Genomic DNA, 16,721 nt, shown 5'->3' with positions numbered 1-16,721 from the left:
TGATCTTCCTCCTCCTCATGGCTCCTGCATTTCCTGGACTCTTTCAATGTCAGGTAAAACCCTGGTTTCTATAGGTGATGCTTCACAATCATCCTTAATTCTAATGACTTCCCAATTTTGATTTACTTCAAACTTATCATTCATATATCTTGTGTGTACAGTATTTTTCATCTCATATCCCCCTTAGACTAAATTATTTGAGATCATAGATGGTATTTTACCTGTCTTTGCATCCCTGTGTCTTAACTCAAGTCCTGACACACAGTAGGAAATTTATAAATATTTATTGACTCAATTTGTTGTTTCCCTTCTGATTTTGGCTGTATTGTTTTTGTTTGTACAAAGCTTTTTAGTTTAATATAGTCAAAACCATTTAATTTACATTTGCAGAGTGAAAGGAGCAGAGCCAGAAGAACATTGTACATGGAGTCATACACTGTGGTAAAATCGAATGTAATGGACTTCTGTACCAGCAGCAGTGCAATGACCCAGGACAATTCTGAGGGATTTATGGTAAAGACGCTACCCACATTCAGAGGAAGAACTGCAGGAGAGGAAACACAGAAGAAAAGCAGCTGCTTGAACACATGGGTTGAGGAGGACACAATTGGGGATATAGACTCGAAACTACCACACCAATGCAATTATCAACAATTTGGAAATAGGTCTTGATCAATGACACATGTTAAAACCACTGGAAATGTGCATCGGCTATGGGTGGGGGGAGTGCAGGGGGTGAAGTGGAAAGTAGGAGCATGAATCATGTAACCATGTTAACTTTTCTAAAAAATGAATATTAATAAATGTTAAAAAATATTTATTGACTCATTGATTTTCATCTCAAACATACTTTGAGATAAACTCAACCTATGTACTCCCTTGTCAGGCTACCATTGCCTGGCAGTAGAAAACACACAATTTAAAAATATATTACCTGCCAGGGATGAGGTACCCAATGTTCTCCCTCCACCATGGTTCCTTTCCCTAATTGCATGAGGAACATTTCATGGAAGGTCCAAGCCACAGCATATACACCATTGTAGATGGTGTAACTCAAATCAGACATGGTCATGTCAAAGTAAAACAAAGGCAAAGTCTCCAAAGAGGCATTTGGGAAACATTTCTCTTGCTTTAAGTTTTGAACTTCATCTGTACACCTGAAGGCTGAGTGCCAGAATTCCCTCAGTACAATGTCCTCTGGATAGATAATAGGGTTCACTCTCTTGAGAAAAGCCTTAAAACCAGGAACATCATGTGTTAGGTGTGAAAATGTAAGTGCCCCATGAAAATTATTACCATCGAAATGTGGGGGTCTCATGGTAATGTCCCAGTGAGAGGTGGTGACCCAAACCTTCCAAATAGGGATCAAAGGCGTTTGTGAGTATCTTAAGATCATTAAGGAGTCTGTGTCACCATGAACAAAAATTACTCTGCTTGTTGAAGCCATGATCCTGGGCATGAATGCCTCCTGTGATTCTGTGTGTCTTCTCTCACTCATGGGGATCTTCTCTATGAAGGACACACAGACTCCATGGTTTGCCATCTCCAAAGTCAGTTGTTTAAGGAATTCCTCCCCTCTCAGGTCATCTACTGTCACCAGAGCCACCCACGTCCATTGAAAATGAGTCATCAGTCTGACCATCCCTTTAGGTAGAGAAGAGTCCTTGGGGGCCATCTGGTAAAGAGAAGGAAACTGAGTCTTGTCACTCAGGATGGGATCAAATGGCCCAAAGATGACCTGGATGTGAAAGAAACGTGGGGAAATCTGAGATTGAAGAAAATGCTTTTGATGAACATGTAATGGTGGGGAGGAAACCAATCTATTTCATTTCAGTTTTGATACTTAACTAGATGAGATTATGTCCCAATTAATCAAAGACTTCAGACTACTGGGAGGTTGAAGGGGGATTACCAGCAGTCCAGTCCCCCTTGGGGGCGGGACAATTGAGGGAAAACGTAATGAGAAGAGCCAGAGACCCAGTAGGTTTGCATGGCTGATCTGAAGTGCCATCTGCTGATTTTAATTTTTATATCATTTTTCTCAAGATCACATCAATGTTGGCATGAATTCCATCCCACCATCCATCTTATCTTTGGAGACAATGTGTTAGGTGTGTTTGACTATCTCTTGGGCTACAGTGGTGAGAATGTGCAGGCCTTTTCATGGGAGACAATTTCTTCATATTTCATTCATTGTTCTTTTATATTAAATTACTGTAGCAAATCGAATCTGGAAAGGGGAGAGACTTGGAGACTGTTCTGGCCTGTTCTTGCAGGCACCTGTATATGGGAATCTGAGTTAGAGATTTAAAATCTTTAACATTAACTCACTATATGCTGGTTTGTTGTGAGGTGACTCTAGGGGAAGTTTCTGTATTATGGGGGTTTGTTTAGAGGTTTATTTTGGGATGGTGTATAGTCTGCGACTGTGGTTGTTCTTACCATGAACCTGTATTGTTTTTCTGTGTCTCCCTGGGGCTGAATAAGGATACTGATTGCAATAGTCTCAATGTAAGTGAATGTCACTGTAAAAAGAGTCACATAGGGGAAACTGAGTGTGGAATTTCCATCCTCCTGACAACCTGCTGTGCTGGATTGTCAGAGCTGGTGACGAGCTGTGCTAAACATGGCTTTGATGGCTTCCTGCATTAGACTAAGAGTGAAACATTTTCAAATCATTGAATGAAATAAAACTGAATAGGAAATCAGTTTCAACAGCCTGGAGGTGTCTTCATGTCTCTATAGATGATCTATAAGTTATCAAGGGAATTGAGAGGGGAAAGAAATCCATCAATTAGAGAGGATGTCTTTTCAGCACGCCTCTGTTCAAAGGCTGGAATAAGCCATGGAATAGAAGAGAGAAATCAGAAAGTCATTAGCTCTACAGGCATCTCAGAACAGAAAACTTGGGCTGTGGGAAATTCGAGACCATGTCTCCCTCCTGGTGCCCTATAATATAATCTGTTATTTCATTACACAAAAGCTCCTCAACCACAAAGAAAGGAAGAGCTAAGTAGAGACTATTTGTAGAAATATAATTTTAGACAATTTACTTTTAAACATTAAGGGTTTTTTTCCTAACTGCGGGATTCCTCATGATCATAACTGAATACAATGTGTTTTTCTTTAAAAATTTCCCTGACACTAAAGAGTAAGGAACTGCACAAACTCAAAATTAACTGTGTAAAAGTACCCATTCTCACCATTGCAAAACCTAGAAAACTGTGCATACCTTTTGAACAAGCAATAACATGACTAAATCTGTATACCAAGTAGATTAAAGAAAAAGGGAAAGGACCTATAGATACAAAAAATCTGTAGCCACAGTTTTTGTAGTGGTGAAAAATTGGAAACCAAGGGAATGATCATTCATTTAGGTAATAGCTAAAAAAGTTGTAGCATATTATTCTGACAGAGTTCTACTGAGATATAAGAAATGACATGGGATTAAAAAAACATGACAAAGCCTATTCAAACTGGTGTAAAGTGAAGTTAGAAGAAATGGGAGATCATTGTGCAGGGTAACAGCAGTGTGCTGGAATGATGATCAACTGAGAAGGAAACAAGTCTCCTGACCAATACAATGATCTGAGACAATTCTAAAAGACTAATGATAAAAAAATGCTACCAACTTCCAGAGAGAAAACTGATGAACTCTGGATGCAAATTGAAATTTTCTCTCTTTATTTTTCTTGCCTTTTTGCTAGATGGCTATCATGCAAATATGATGAGCATGATTTCACATATTTAATTGATGTCATATTGCTTGCCTTCTCAGTGAATGGAGTAGATAGTTGAAAAGAGGGGCAGACTTGGGAAGTTAAATTTAAAAAGGGAAGAATATTAAAACTATATAATCTATAGAAATGGTAAGAATAAAATAAAATAACAGGGAAAATAAATGCATTGGAATATTATTGCTCAGGAACAAACGATTAAGGAGGTGGATTCAAAGATGCTTGGGAACATTTATGTGACATGATAGCAAATGAAGTGAACAGAATCAGGAAAAAATTTTCTACATTCACAAATTTGTAAATAAAAAAAATTTAAAGCCAAGATATCTAATAATTGGCAGTGGCCAACTATGGTCTCAGAAGACTCCTAAGAAAAGCTTTATCTTTGCAGTGAGAATTATGTTCAAATCACATTCTTTCTGCTTTTGACTATGACCTAAAGGCCAAGTTTCAGTGACTGATCATTTTTAAAACCGTGATCTTCTGTTTTAGATTCAAAATTGTGTATTGATTCCAAGGCTGAAGAGCAGTAAGGACTTTGCAATGGGAGTTCAGTGACTTTGCTAGGGTAATATAAGGAGGAAGTGTCCAAGGTCAGATGTGAACTCAGTAACTCCTGTCTCTAGGCATGGTACTCAATTCAACAAGCCACCTAGCTATTCCCTGTATTAGAGTAGCGATTGATCTTGGAAGTTAAATTCAAAAGACATTCTGGGAAGAAAAATCACCTCTTTTAGTGACTAAGTCATCTCATTGGAGTGCTTTCATTTCTCCTCTCCAACAATTAAAAGTTCGTGCCACCATTTCTTCTCAGAGCCTGCATTTTCCACACAAAAGCTCAGTATTCCTTTTATTGAAAAAGTATATTTTGAGAGAAGCTGATAGCACTATATTATCATAATCAATTACAAACCACACCAGATCATAAAGTGTATTATAATGTGGTAATCATCAAAACAATCTGATGCTGTAGCTACTCAAAACACAGTGATAAATGACCAGGGTAGCCTAGTGCTCAATTAAGTCCAACGATCTACACTTTTTGTGGTGGGGGAGTGGACAGGGGAGAAATCCGTATTTAACAAAAATTGTTGGGAAAATTGGAAAGCAATACAGCAGAAACTAGTCATAGATCAGCACCTCATGCTAGATAACAAGATATAGTCAAAATAGATACTTGATCAAGAAATAAAGTGTGATACCAATAACAAATGATAGGAACACAGACTAGTTTGTCAGTCATACACGTGTAAAAGGAAAAATTTATGAAAAAAAGACATAAAAAGGCTACAAAAAGTGAAATGTATAATTGAAATGGCAACCCACCCAAGATTAGAAGTTAAACTAAAAACTGAGAAAAAATTATATAGTGTCTATGACAAAGGCTTCATTTCTCAAAAATATAGAAAATCGACTCAAATTTATAAAACTTCTAGTGTTATATTTGTGGGAAGCTGTAAAATTCCAGTGGTCTGTAGAGTAATCAGGTCTTGTTAATCTTTGATTTATGGAGATGACACACACACAAAGGCTCTCAAGCAGGCTTGTCAGCAGGGAGGGGTAGGATCTTGCTGAGAGCTCCTTTGCTTCCCCACTTCCAACAAGCAGTTAGGAAGTCAGTTACAAAATGGAGGTTGATCTGTTATCTTCTGGGCTCAGTCAGGAAACTAGGTAAGACAAAACTCCTAAAGATAATAACCTTCTCTAAACTATTTCCTCACAGGATTGAGTAGGAGAGAATAGGAGAAGCTTGATGTCTTTGAGGCTTTTAAGCACAGAGGAAAGGTCTTGCTTTTGGGTTACAAGCAGGAGGAACTCAGCCTGAGGAGTTAGTATTTCCCTAAATATGACCAGGCAACTGCTCCCAATTGATTAAAGGTTTAATGATATGTGGGGAAGGGGAGGAAGGGAGATCAAACAAGATAGATAAGGTCTGGGAAGCCCTAAACTTTTATGTCCAAGCAGCCCCTCCCCTCAAAGGGGAAAGGTATATTTTATAGCTAGTTTACCCTCTAAACCTACAAATAATCTTCTCTAATATCTAAATAACTAAATAGAGATAATTGTGATGTTGATTGAAGGTCAAATCGAGGTAAAGCAGGTTGGCAGCTGGGAACTAAAATGGCTTTGTTCAGATTCAGGCCTAAAGCCCACAAGAGCAACCAAGATCTGGGATCAGCAAACAGTGACCTGCTTGCTTCCCACCCCAGCAACCAACTGCCCTTAACTTCCTTAAACTGCCCCCTCTCCCAGAGTTCTCGGGCCCCCCCTGGAATTCTGAGCTGTGGCTTGACCCCCTATCTTGTAGCTAGAATTCCACTCTGCAATATGAATGTCACACTAGTCATTCATCAATGGATAAATGGTCAGAGAATATGAACAGGTAGTTCTCACATGAAGAAAATTTCTAGTCATATGGAAAAAATGTTCCTAATCACTCTTGATTAGAGAAATACAGATTTAAACAACCAAGGTATCACTTTACACCCATCAGGTTGGCTAATATGACCAAAAAGTAAAATGATAAATGTTGGAGGGGATGTGGGAAAATTAATACTGTAGTAGAACTGGAACTCATAGAACCATTCTGAAGGGCACTCAGAAACCTTACCCAAAGGGCCATAGAACTATGCATATCCTTTGACCCAGCAATAACACTACTAGGTCAAAATCCCAAAAAGATCAAAGAAAATGGAAAGGAAGCATACATACAAAAATATTTATGGCACTTATTTTCACAGTATAAAAAAATTGGAAACTGAGAGGATGTTCATCAATTGGGGAATAGATGAATAAGTTGTGGCATATATCTGTAGTGGAATACTATTGTGATTTAAAAAATAAAATAAAGAAGACTATCAGGATGAGTTGAGAAAAACCTGGAAATGCTTATATGAACTGATGCAAACTGAAGCGTGTAGAACTAAGAGAACACCATGTACAATAACAGAAATAGTGATAAATTGTGAAAGGTTAAAATACTACCAGCAATTCAAGGTTCCAAGATAACTCAATGGTACTGTTGCCATAACACGGCAAAGATGCCCTTTTTCCACTTCAGCCTCTGGACTCTGAGGCCACTGGATGTGAGGAGTTCTCAGAAGGTCTGAGAGTCACCCACCTGTGGATACCTGTAGAGCTCGAGCAGGGTCCCCATCTGGACAGACAGAGCCGCCGTGGCCCCTCCAAGGACCGCCACAGGCTGCTCCTGCCCCCAGCAGCTGTAGTTGGGGATGAGCTGGCCCTGCCCAGACAGCCACCTCAGGGAGCTCTCCAAGGTGCCGGCGTCACTGTGGTAGGCGTTGTAGAGGTGGAAGCCCAGCGTGAGGTTGGGCAGTAGCTGAGGGTCCCTGTTGATCTCCTCCACAGCAAACATTAGGGTCAGGGCTTGTTGGTAATTCTTGTGTAGCCACCTAAAGGGCAGAGAGGGACACACCAGGAGCAAAGCTTGAAAAATGAATTCTCGAGAGGAAATTCCAACAACCTGAGAGTCAAACCTAAGGACTCTGGTACCTTGAGTGTGTTAATAATAGTTTCCTTTGTTCCTCTACTGCTCCTTTCATGAGATTCCTGAAATGGTGAGAACACTTGCTTTGAATTCCTAGTATAGCTCTGCCTCCTTGAGTCTCTTAGTTACTCACTCATTCATTCATTCACTGATGAGTGAATGAATGAATTGAATGAATGAGAATACCTACCATTTCAGAATTGTAGAATTTGAGATTTTGGAAAGCCCAGAAGATAACTAATCCAATTCATTAACAAAAAGAACTCTAACTATAACATTATGTGTAAGGAATAGAGTAGCTTCCTCTAAGAGTTAAATGAAGTCCTGGGAAGTTTAAAAAAGTAAAGAAAAGCCTGTCATTCTATAAAAGTAAGACCAGAAGTGACAGCTGAAAATCATGTTCCCTTCAGGAGTCTGAATATCAACTCATTCACAATGCTCTAGGGCCCTTGCCCTAATGAAGCTTTAGTTGACCATTCCTGAACCAACATTTACTCCAATTATGATCTGCCATGGTCTTTTCTCCCCAAAGTCAACCTTGCTCATCCAAACAAAAACCCTAAATAAATCTATACCTATTCCCCGACTTCAAACTCCTACCTACATCCATGACCTCAGGAGACTGAAGAGTCTTTATTGTCCTCCACACCTTTGTGATCAAATCCCTAATGCCCCAGAAATTCTTCCTCTTTGTAGTCTCTCCCCTTCTGATCTGTTTCAGTGCTGTCCAATGGTTTTATGCCTTCTAGGCAAGTCAATATATGTAGAGTTCTCTTCTTAGAAGTTTGTGTGACTAACACAAAACTTCCAAGTTTTTTTGGTCAAAGTAAAAACAGAGAGCAAGAAATGACTTGGGAAACTAGTGCCTCAGAATCAGTGGCCCCCTCCTTTTCATTGAAGTCAGAACTGTGTCTAGTTGTCATATCCAGAACTGTATAGCTTTTCTCCAACTATATAAGTGAGAGACCACGGGTATTGCTTTCTTTCTTGATTGTATTCTGAATGTTTCTGACTCTGTGCTGGGACAATGCCTGACAAAAGCATGATCCCATAAGATATCCAAACATCCTATTCCCAAAAGACCCAGGATACCCTAAAGGGAGATATGGAAGACCAAAAACCCTTTAATACATGTGTGGAATATTTGGCCTATGATTGGTTTAGAGAAAGTTAGGAATGATAAAAAAAGAAGAAGAAGCATTCCCTATAGAGGAAGATTCATGAAGTATGGAACTCTAACTCTGGAAAGTTAAAAATTTCCATGGGTAGATATGGAGAGGAAAAATTTTAAGAGGAGAGAAATCAATATACAAGGGCACAGAAATATGGCTGAGGGACAATAATTCCTTTACACTTATAACCCTAGGATTTACTAGTAGGCATTATCTAAGTGTCTTCAATCTAAGATCTAGGATTCACTCAGTCCTGTCATCTTATTTCCTCACTTTTTCCCTTTCATGGTAGAGATGGAGGATGGCTAAAAATAAAAAACAGTAAATTACTATCAAGAATTTAATACCACAGCTTAAAATAAACTACCCAAAAGATCCTATGTTCATGTCAGTATGTTTCAAAATATTTGTAATAAATACATATTTTTCTAACCACCCTCATCTTTAAGTTAATCCAAACCTATATTCTTCTTGGAGGTTATTAATTAATGCTCAAACTTAATTTCCCTCTACTAACTGCCTGTTTGTAGGAAGTTGAAACCTTATATCCATTCTTTTTTTATTCATACTTACTACAATTAGAATCATAGGCAGCCTTTGATCCAGCCATACAACTGCTGGGTTTGTACCCCAAAGAGATCATAAGGGAAAATACGTGTACAAGAGTATTTATAACCGCACTCTTTGTGGTAGCAAAAAATTGGAAAATGAGGGAGATGTCCCTCAATTGGGGAATGGTTGAACAAGTTGTGGTATCTGATGGTGATGGAATACTATTGTGCTCAAAGGAATAATGAACTGGAGGAATTCCATGAGAACTGGAACAACCTCTAGGAAGTGATGCAGTGCACAAGGATGAGAACCAGGAGAACATTATACACAGAGACTGATTCACTGTGGCACAATCAAACACAATGGACTTCTCTACTAGCATCAATGCAATAAACCAGGACAATTCTGAGGGACTTATGAGAAAGAATGCTATTCACATCCAGAGAAAGAACTGTGGGAGCAGAAACACAAAAGAAAAACATTTCCTTGATCACATGATTCAATGGGAACATGATTGGGGATGTTGACTCTAAATGATCACTCTATTACAAATATTAGTAATATGGAAATAGGTCTTGATCAATGATACATGTAAAACCCAGTTGAATTATTCATTGGCTATGGGAGGGGGAAGGGAGAAGGTGAGGGAAAGAATATGAATCATGTAACCATGGGAAAATAGTCTAAATTAATTAATTTAAAAAATTAAAATAAAAAAGAATTTAAAAAATTATAGGCAACTAGTTGGCAGGGTGGCTTGAGTCCTGGGTCTGGAGTCAGGAAGACTCATTTTCCTGAGTTCAAATTTTGCCTTAGTCACTTACCAGCTGTGTGACCCTGGAAAAAATACATAGCTCTTTTTGCTCTAGGTCCTCATCTGTAAAATGAGCTGGAGAAGAAAATTGCAAGCAATGTTTCTATCTTAGCCAAAATAATTCCAGGTGAGATAAAGAAGAGTCAGACAGACCTGAAAAATGACTGAATATCAAAAAAGGGATAAAGTCACCATCTCCCCCTATGAGCATGAGCAACAACTATTCTCAAGGCAAAAAATCAACAAAAGCCTACATATAGACAGAAAAGAAATTTGGTTCATAATAGTATTTTTCCTGATGCTTCCCATCAAATAACATCAACTATCCTTATTTGGTCAACAATATCATAACAGAAAAGATTTGGGAATATTTTAAGGTATTCAAGAAATAGGAAGAAATATTTAAATATGTAATATTAAACCAATGGAGACAAAAATATGGAGGATGGAAAAGAAAGGTGCAAATAGAATGGAATACAAAATTGAGAAAGAATTTCAAAAGAAAGAGAGATGCACAGAGATTTTTAGGACATGGAGACATATAGAAGAGGTGAAAAGTGCCGTCTTCTACGTCCCATCCTGAATTTCCCAAAACCATGCTGACCAATTTCCTTCCTGGTCTGTGGCTTGCCAATAGCCACATAGTGAAATTACCTGGAGAATGATATCCCTGGAAGGAACATGCTTGTGTGTGTGTGTGTGTGTGTGTGTGTGTGTGTGTGTGTGTTTAATTTGTACATAATTTCTATAGTTTTTACAGTTTGTAAATACTCACCTCTTGTATTTCCTAGAGTTGTTTGCAACATGAACAGGGCCAAGACAAAGTTCCAAATTTCTCCAATGCTTTAATATCAGTGAGAAGAGACAGGCAGATAGATACAGAGACAGAAAGAGACATGGAGACAAAGAGAATCCTTTCACTCGTTAGTTTTGAAAAAATCATGGAATCTATCAGAAGCAAGAATCAGGAGAGAGTAGGCAAAAGTGACCCTCGCATCAGAAAGCAAGAGTCCACCTTCCTGCCTGCCCCTTCCATGAAGACCTTTAAAATCATCAGCCCCTTCTGAGACACAGAGAGGCACTTACTTGTAATTCCTGCAGTTCTCATGAGGTTTCCTCCCAAAGAGTTCTGCTCCTGCGACATCACTCACTTCCACCGAGTACATGGGGACAAAAGCCCCCATCACAAGATCCCCACGTCTGACAAGGCTGGGGCTGATGTGGGGGAAGCACAGTGGCTTCTCTGTCCCGTTCTTAGAGGCTGGAAGCTTCAGGAGCAGTGAAAGGAGCAGGATAGAAAACAACAGAGAAATCTTTCTGTGAATGAGAGGCAACATATCCCTGAAGCTCTCAATCCGCAGGGAGCCAAGGAGTTGCCAGAATAAGAACAATGTCAAATATTTGAGCCTTGTATGCTGAGAAAACAACCGGAGCTGGAATGTCCTGTTTTAATGCAGTTTGTCCATTCAAGTTTTCTCTCTACGTCTGAGGAAATAGAAATAGATATCAGCTATGCCCATGTCAGGGTCAAAGACAGTCATAAGAACAAGGGGGTGATTATAAGGCTTTCCTGGCCCTTAAACTGCATTCTGTCTGTCTATGACTCTGTGGTTAGTCACTGACAAATGTGTCCTCAGAGACATGCTGGTCCAGGAGGAATTCTGGAGACCATCCTGCCTCGAGCAGCTCCAGCTGGGTTCCTACATCCAAGGCAAAAACACAAGTGGAAAAACATGTTTTGGAATCTCTGTCCATGATATCAACAGAGTATTAAACAGAAGCCCTCATGGAAGAGTTTGTGTGTACCTGTGTCACTCACTGCAGAATCCTGGAGCTGGTAGACGTTGCATCATGTAGAGTTTGATGTGAATGAACAAGATAAAAAACTTGTAGAAAGGGCAGCTGAAAGCAGAAACTATAGAATTCCTATCTAAGATCCACTTAGTCCAGAGAAGAACTCAAAAGTCCGGGCTGTCACTATGCTGGGGGGCGGTCATAAAATCAGAGACTCAGGGAACAAAAATGGGGTATCAGAACTACTTTATCCAATTGGTGCCTAAAAAGGATCATCTTCTGTGATTCTCGGCTTTTCTGAACCCCAACCAGATACTTGCCATACTGAAATGCTCTGGAAATGCATAATTTCTCCAAAATCCTAGGATCATGGGTTTTAAAATATATTTAATGTAAAGCATTATTTTTATACTTTAGAAAGCTAAAATAAAAGGACTTGGCTAAGGCCAAATTAATATGTAGTTTAATTTACTAATACAATTAACTAACATTTATATACTATCTTACAATTTATAAAACACTTTATATGTCATTATTTATTTATGTATCTTAGCCTCACAGTGATCCAGTAATATTGGTGCAATTATTATTACTATTTTATTTCATTTCATGAGCAAACAGGCTAGAGAGAGGTCCAATGCTTTGCCTAGGGTCTCATAGTAAGAATCTGAGGATGGATTCCAAAATTGGTCTTCCTGACTCTAAATCTTCCATTCTCCATTACATTATTGTTGCCTCTAGAGAAAAGCACAAGCATATTTCACTTCTCAAAATACTTCCTCTTTGGACCTATATGTATTTTTGTCTTAGTTTAAATGGAGATGGGGAAATCCATTGTTTAAAACATAACAAAAATCAGTGGTTATCATTGGCTTACAGAAAAGGGAAATCTATGAGAAGAAAGCAGGTCTTGAACAGGAGAGTAATGACTAAGGGACCTTGAAAGTTTGATGGGCCATGGCCAGGGAAGTGAAAACTAAACATGGAAGCAAAAGGTGTCAGCAAAAAGAGGCATTCTCTCCCTGTGTTTTGGGGTTCTAGGAAAAAACTCAAGTTACTACACCATCATTGTACTACACCATAGGACAGAGCACTAGCCTCAGAGTCAAGAAATTGTTGGTATTGTTCAGTTGTCTTCATTCATGTATGACTTTGCCAGCCCATTTGGGGTTTTCTTAGTAATAACACTGGAGTGCTTTTTTATCCAGCTCATTTTACTGATGTTTTGTGGGTTAAAAAAATGTTCATTCTTCCTAGGGAATCTAAATTCTAACAAGGAAGATAACAGGTCTATTGTTATCTACAAAACACATATGAAGCACACAGGAAGTAAACTTGTCTCGAGATCTATTTATCATCTCCACATAATCTGATAAAGATGGCTTAGTTGATAAGGAAGTAACGGGACACAGGAGACAATCTTGACTGTTAACTCATAGCTGCTTCTCCGAAGTGTTATTGAGTCACAAGTTTATGATATATGAAAATTCAAACTCCCTTTCACCCACAAGCACAGAGAGTTTTACAGCCCAATAGACATTGCAATTAGTTTAGACAACACACAGAAACCTCAGAAACTTCAAGGTGAAGATAAGAACCAGGGTGGACCTTCAGCTGTGTGATTATCAGCAGGCTAAGTCTGAGAATACTTTTCTCAGGGGCAAATGCCCTGCTAAACTAAGGTTTCAGCCTTGGCTGCATTTCTGACCAAAGGGGAAGAATGTTAACCTCTTGACTACTGGTTTGCTAAGAGCTTAAAGCTTTTCAATAAGGCCACAATACTTTTCAACAAGAAAGGGTGTGGATCACAAAAGGGGTCAAAAGAGGAGTCTCAGATTTTTATCTATTCTCTTATTGGCGTCCCACAAACTTGGATGGGATGTCTTCAACAAATGACCCTTTAATGGAAAGTTTTCAGTAAGCAAACTGACTCACAAAGCAGTCTACTTTACTCTTTGCACATGCCCACTGTTAGGAACTTTATCATTATGTCATGCAGGAATTTATCTTGCAGCCATTGTTGTCTGTGACCACACAGTGCACAATTGATCCCTTGACAACTGTGTAATTAGAATTTGCTCCCCAGAACTCTCTCTCCCAACTTCCTATTTTTGTTCTCATGTTACATGCTTACTCTTTCACGATAAAGTTGTGGATGTAGCTCTGCCCTCTCTCTCTTTCCCTGGGAAGGCAGTTGTGGAGGTTGAGTGAGAGCTTGGTGGGAAAGTTTATTCATGTGGTCATACTTAAGCTTTGTACTTCTATCTTTAATTTCTTCTACTTCAAATGATTACTAATAAATCTTATAAAATATAATACTTGGAATTACTGGACATTAATTTACATTTTACATTTTTGGCTACCACTACAGAATAGAATCCTTGATCTTCTGTTTAAGAAAGCCCTTGGGTAAAGATAGGGAGTAGATTATTTTTTTTTAAAAACTCATGTTTCCCTTCTACCGCAGCCTTTTCACCTTCCACATTGGAGGATTCTCTTCGGTGGTGGGGACCTGACCATGAGAGGAGCCAAGCCTGTCGGGCCCGCCACTTCCCTTGAACACACTAGCTGGGGGTCCTGCACAGATGGTAAAATATAAATTCCCATTTCACTTATATTGCTAACAGCTGAGTTAGCATTGCCCCCTTCCTCTTGAAACCCTAAACCCATAACCATGTGAGTTCAGCACCACTGGTTTCCTACTGGTTTGGGGCTGAGACGGTTTATAGGCTTTTTGACCAGCAGTGAAGAGTGGACTCCTGGAAAACGGAAGCACAGCACCTTACAAGCTGCCCACCCAACCCCCTTCTAGCTTCCAAGCTTATTTTAAACTGACCCTGGGGGTTTTCATGCTCCTGGCTGAGAGGGTGGAAAATGAGGGGTTAGCCCACATGGGGATCTCTCGTGCCATCCTCTGGACCCTAAAACCCAGCTTAGCAGGGGAGCAGTTAGTAGCTCAGTGGATTTAAAGCTAGATTTTTAAAAATCAGGCTCTGGTTTCCTGGCTGAAACATCAGGCACAACCTGTATTCTATACCCAAAGACCCTTTTCTTCTCCCTGGTATTTTTGCCCCTAAGGAAAGTAACTCTTCCAAACCTCTTAACTTCATTGTAAAGGTTAAATTTAGTGGTTGGACATAAATTATGTGAAATAATGTGGTCACTGGAATTATCATATCTCAAGGCAGAAGTTTATTTATAAAATAAAGTTGAAACAATAAAGTAGAGAAATGTGAGAGGGGTTAAAGAAAATACCTACACTAGTCCTCAGCCAGGAGGGCCAGTAGTGAGTAACTATGAGGCCTCCTCCAAGATGGAAGCTAGTCTCTTAGGAAACTAGGAAAGTAGTCAGCCCTTTTCATTCACCCAATGAAGTAGTCCTGGAGTCAGAATCCAAGTTGATGTCATGATCCAAGCCATAATCTCCAGTGAAGTTCTCTCAAAGACTATCTCCAGGAGCTACTCTCCACTAGACTCAACTTCACCAGACTGACTGTTCAGGGATTTCCTGACTTTTATTGTGGTTTCCTGTTCCTGCCCCTCTTCTCAGGGGCCAATCACAGTTTCCAAATTGTCCAACCCTGCCCAGGGGCAATGTCTGTGGGATTGACTTGTCACCTCTAAAGGTGCTAATTATTCACATGCTTCTGAGTTGTCATCCAGTTTCAATTCGCATGTTACTTAAGGAGCATGTGGGTTATAGTTTTCCTTTTGGAAATGAAAACTCCTGTAGTGAGAGTTTCCCTTATTTTAGGGTTAAGTATGGGTGTATTGCTTTTGTTGATTAATTCAAAAGCAGACAAAGAAGAATTAATCCTGTCCTCACAATCTAGTGAGGTACTAAGTAGGGGCATTTAAGTTATTTTTTCAGAATAGAAAAAGAGAACCAAGAATTTCCTTTCACATTTCGCCTGTGATTCATTGGGAGACTAGTTTCCCCAATGAATCATTTTACATAATTATCTTGTATCTCTAAAGATCTTCTATCTAAAGGTGGATACAATATTCAATATGTAGAGATTAGAGGGAAATAAAAGAGATAGAGATAGAGAGAACAAACCAATGTTTGCTAGGCACATTGACAATAAGCCAATTAGAGGAGGCAATCTCCTATGGCATATATTCAAAATATTTGTGTTCAGCCCCCCAAAATTCAGTCAATAATACTCCAAAGTTTGTGCTGGATCTTCTGATGCTGTGGAGATTTTCTTTGGGCATCTTCATGGTGCCTTCTTCAAACAATTCATCTTCTAGATTCAAAGAGATATTGAGCTCCTCTTCCTGAAATTTTTCTTTCTCAAGAGATTTTTTAGTCTTATGACCATTATACAATCCCTATGATAATTATACAATCCCCTCTGAGGAGGGTGTTGCAATCGCTATGACAATTATATAATCCCCCCTGAAATCCCCCCTGAGGAGGGTGTTGACCAACATTTAGATCAACTTGGGATACATGGTTAAGTTATGGGCAATCAGTTTCAATAGAAGCTGCTCTCTTTACATGTGAGCAATGAGTCCAAGAGTCCTCTTCTCCAATTTTTGTAGCTGTTAGAGTGGTTAACAGTACTTTAAATGGACCTTCCCAAGAAGGCTGAGTTGCTCCAGTACATTGGAAGTTCTTTATGTATACCTTGTCTCCTGGGTTTAGGATGTGAAGTGAAAAGTCTATAGTTCTGCTTGTACTGCAGCTCCAGATTCATAGAGTTCATGCAATTTGTTCTGCAATTCTTGTATATGTGTAGAAATAGAAGCATATCCCGCCCTAATAGTGATGTATATGCAGGTAGAAAAAGGCTTACCTTGTGTAGGAGAGTGTCCAAAAAACATCTCAAATGGTGAGATGTGTAGATCTCCTCTAGGCCTGATGCAGAGATAAAATAAAGTTAGGGGGAGAGCTTCAGGCCATTTTAGATATGTTTCAGAGCATAGGTTGCCAATCATAGTTTTGAGCTCTCTGTTCATTCTCTCAACATGGCCTGAGCTCTCAGGATGATATGGTACGTGGAATTTGGGAGTTATACCCAAATAGGAATAAACCTGAGATAAAACTGAAACAGTAAAATGGATTCCCCTGTCCAAAACAATATATTCAGGCAGGCCAAAGTGAGGAATAATCTCTTTTAAGAGTACCTTGGGGGTTA

At 39.2% G+C, this 16,721-nt stretch overlaps 1 protein-coding gene across 1 annotated transcript in view; it reads right to left on the bottom strand.

Annotated features, from left to right (window-relative positions):
- LOC123232499 (vomeronasal type-2 receptor 26-like) overlaps positions 1-7,143 on the bottom strand; it is a 30,568-nt gene extending 23,425 nt beyond the window's left edge. The window contains exons 1-2 of the mRNA XM_044658948.1: positions 6,859-7,143; positions 935-1,738 (exon numbers count right to left, since the gene is read on the bottom strand). Coding sequence (XP_044514883.1) covers positions 935-1,738; positions 6,859-7,113 — 1,059 coding nt within the window. The 5' untranslated portion in view covers positions 7,114-7,143. The remainder of the gene's footprint in view (positions 1-934; positions 1,739-6,858) is intronic.
- Positions 7,144-16,721: the final 9,578 nt, after the last annotated feature.

The sequence above is a fragment of the Gracilinanus agilis genome, chromosome 1 (genome assembly GCF_016433145.1).
Source record: "Gracilinanus agilis isolate LMUSP501 chromosome 1, AgileGrace, whole genome shotgun sequence".
NCBI lineage: Eukaryota > Metazoa > Chordata > Mammalia > Didelphimorphia > Didelphidae > Gracilinanus > Gracilinanus agilis.
Note: the sequence above shows the minus strand (reverse complement) of the source record. Positions and strands in the feature narration are given on the sequence as shown.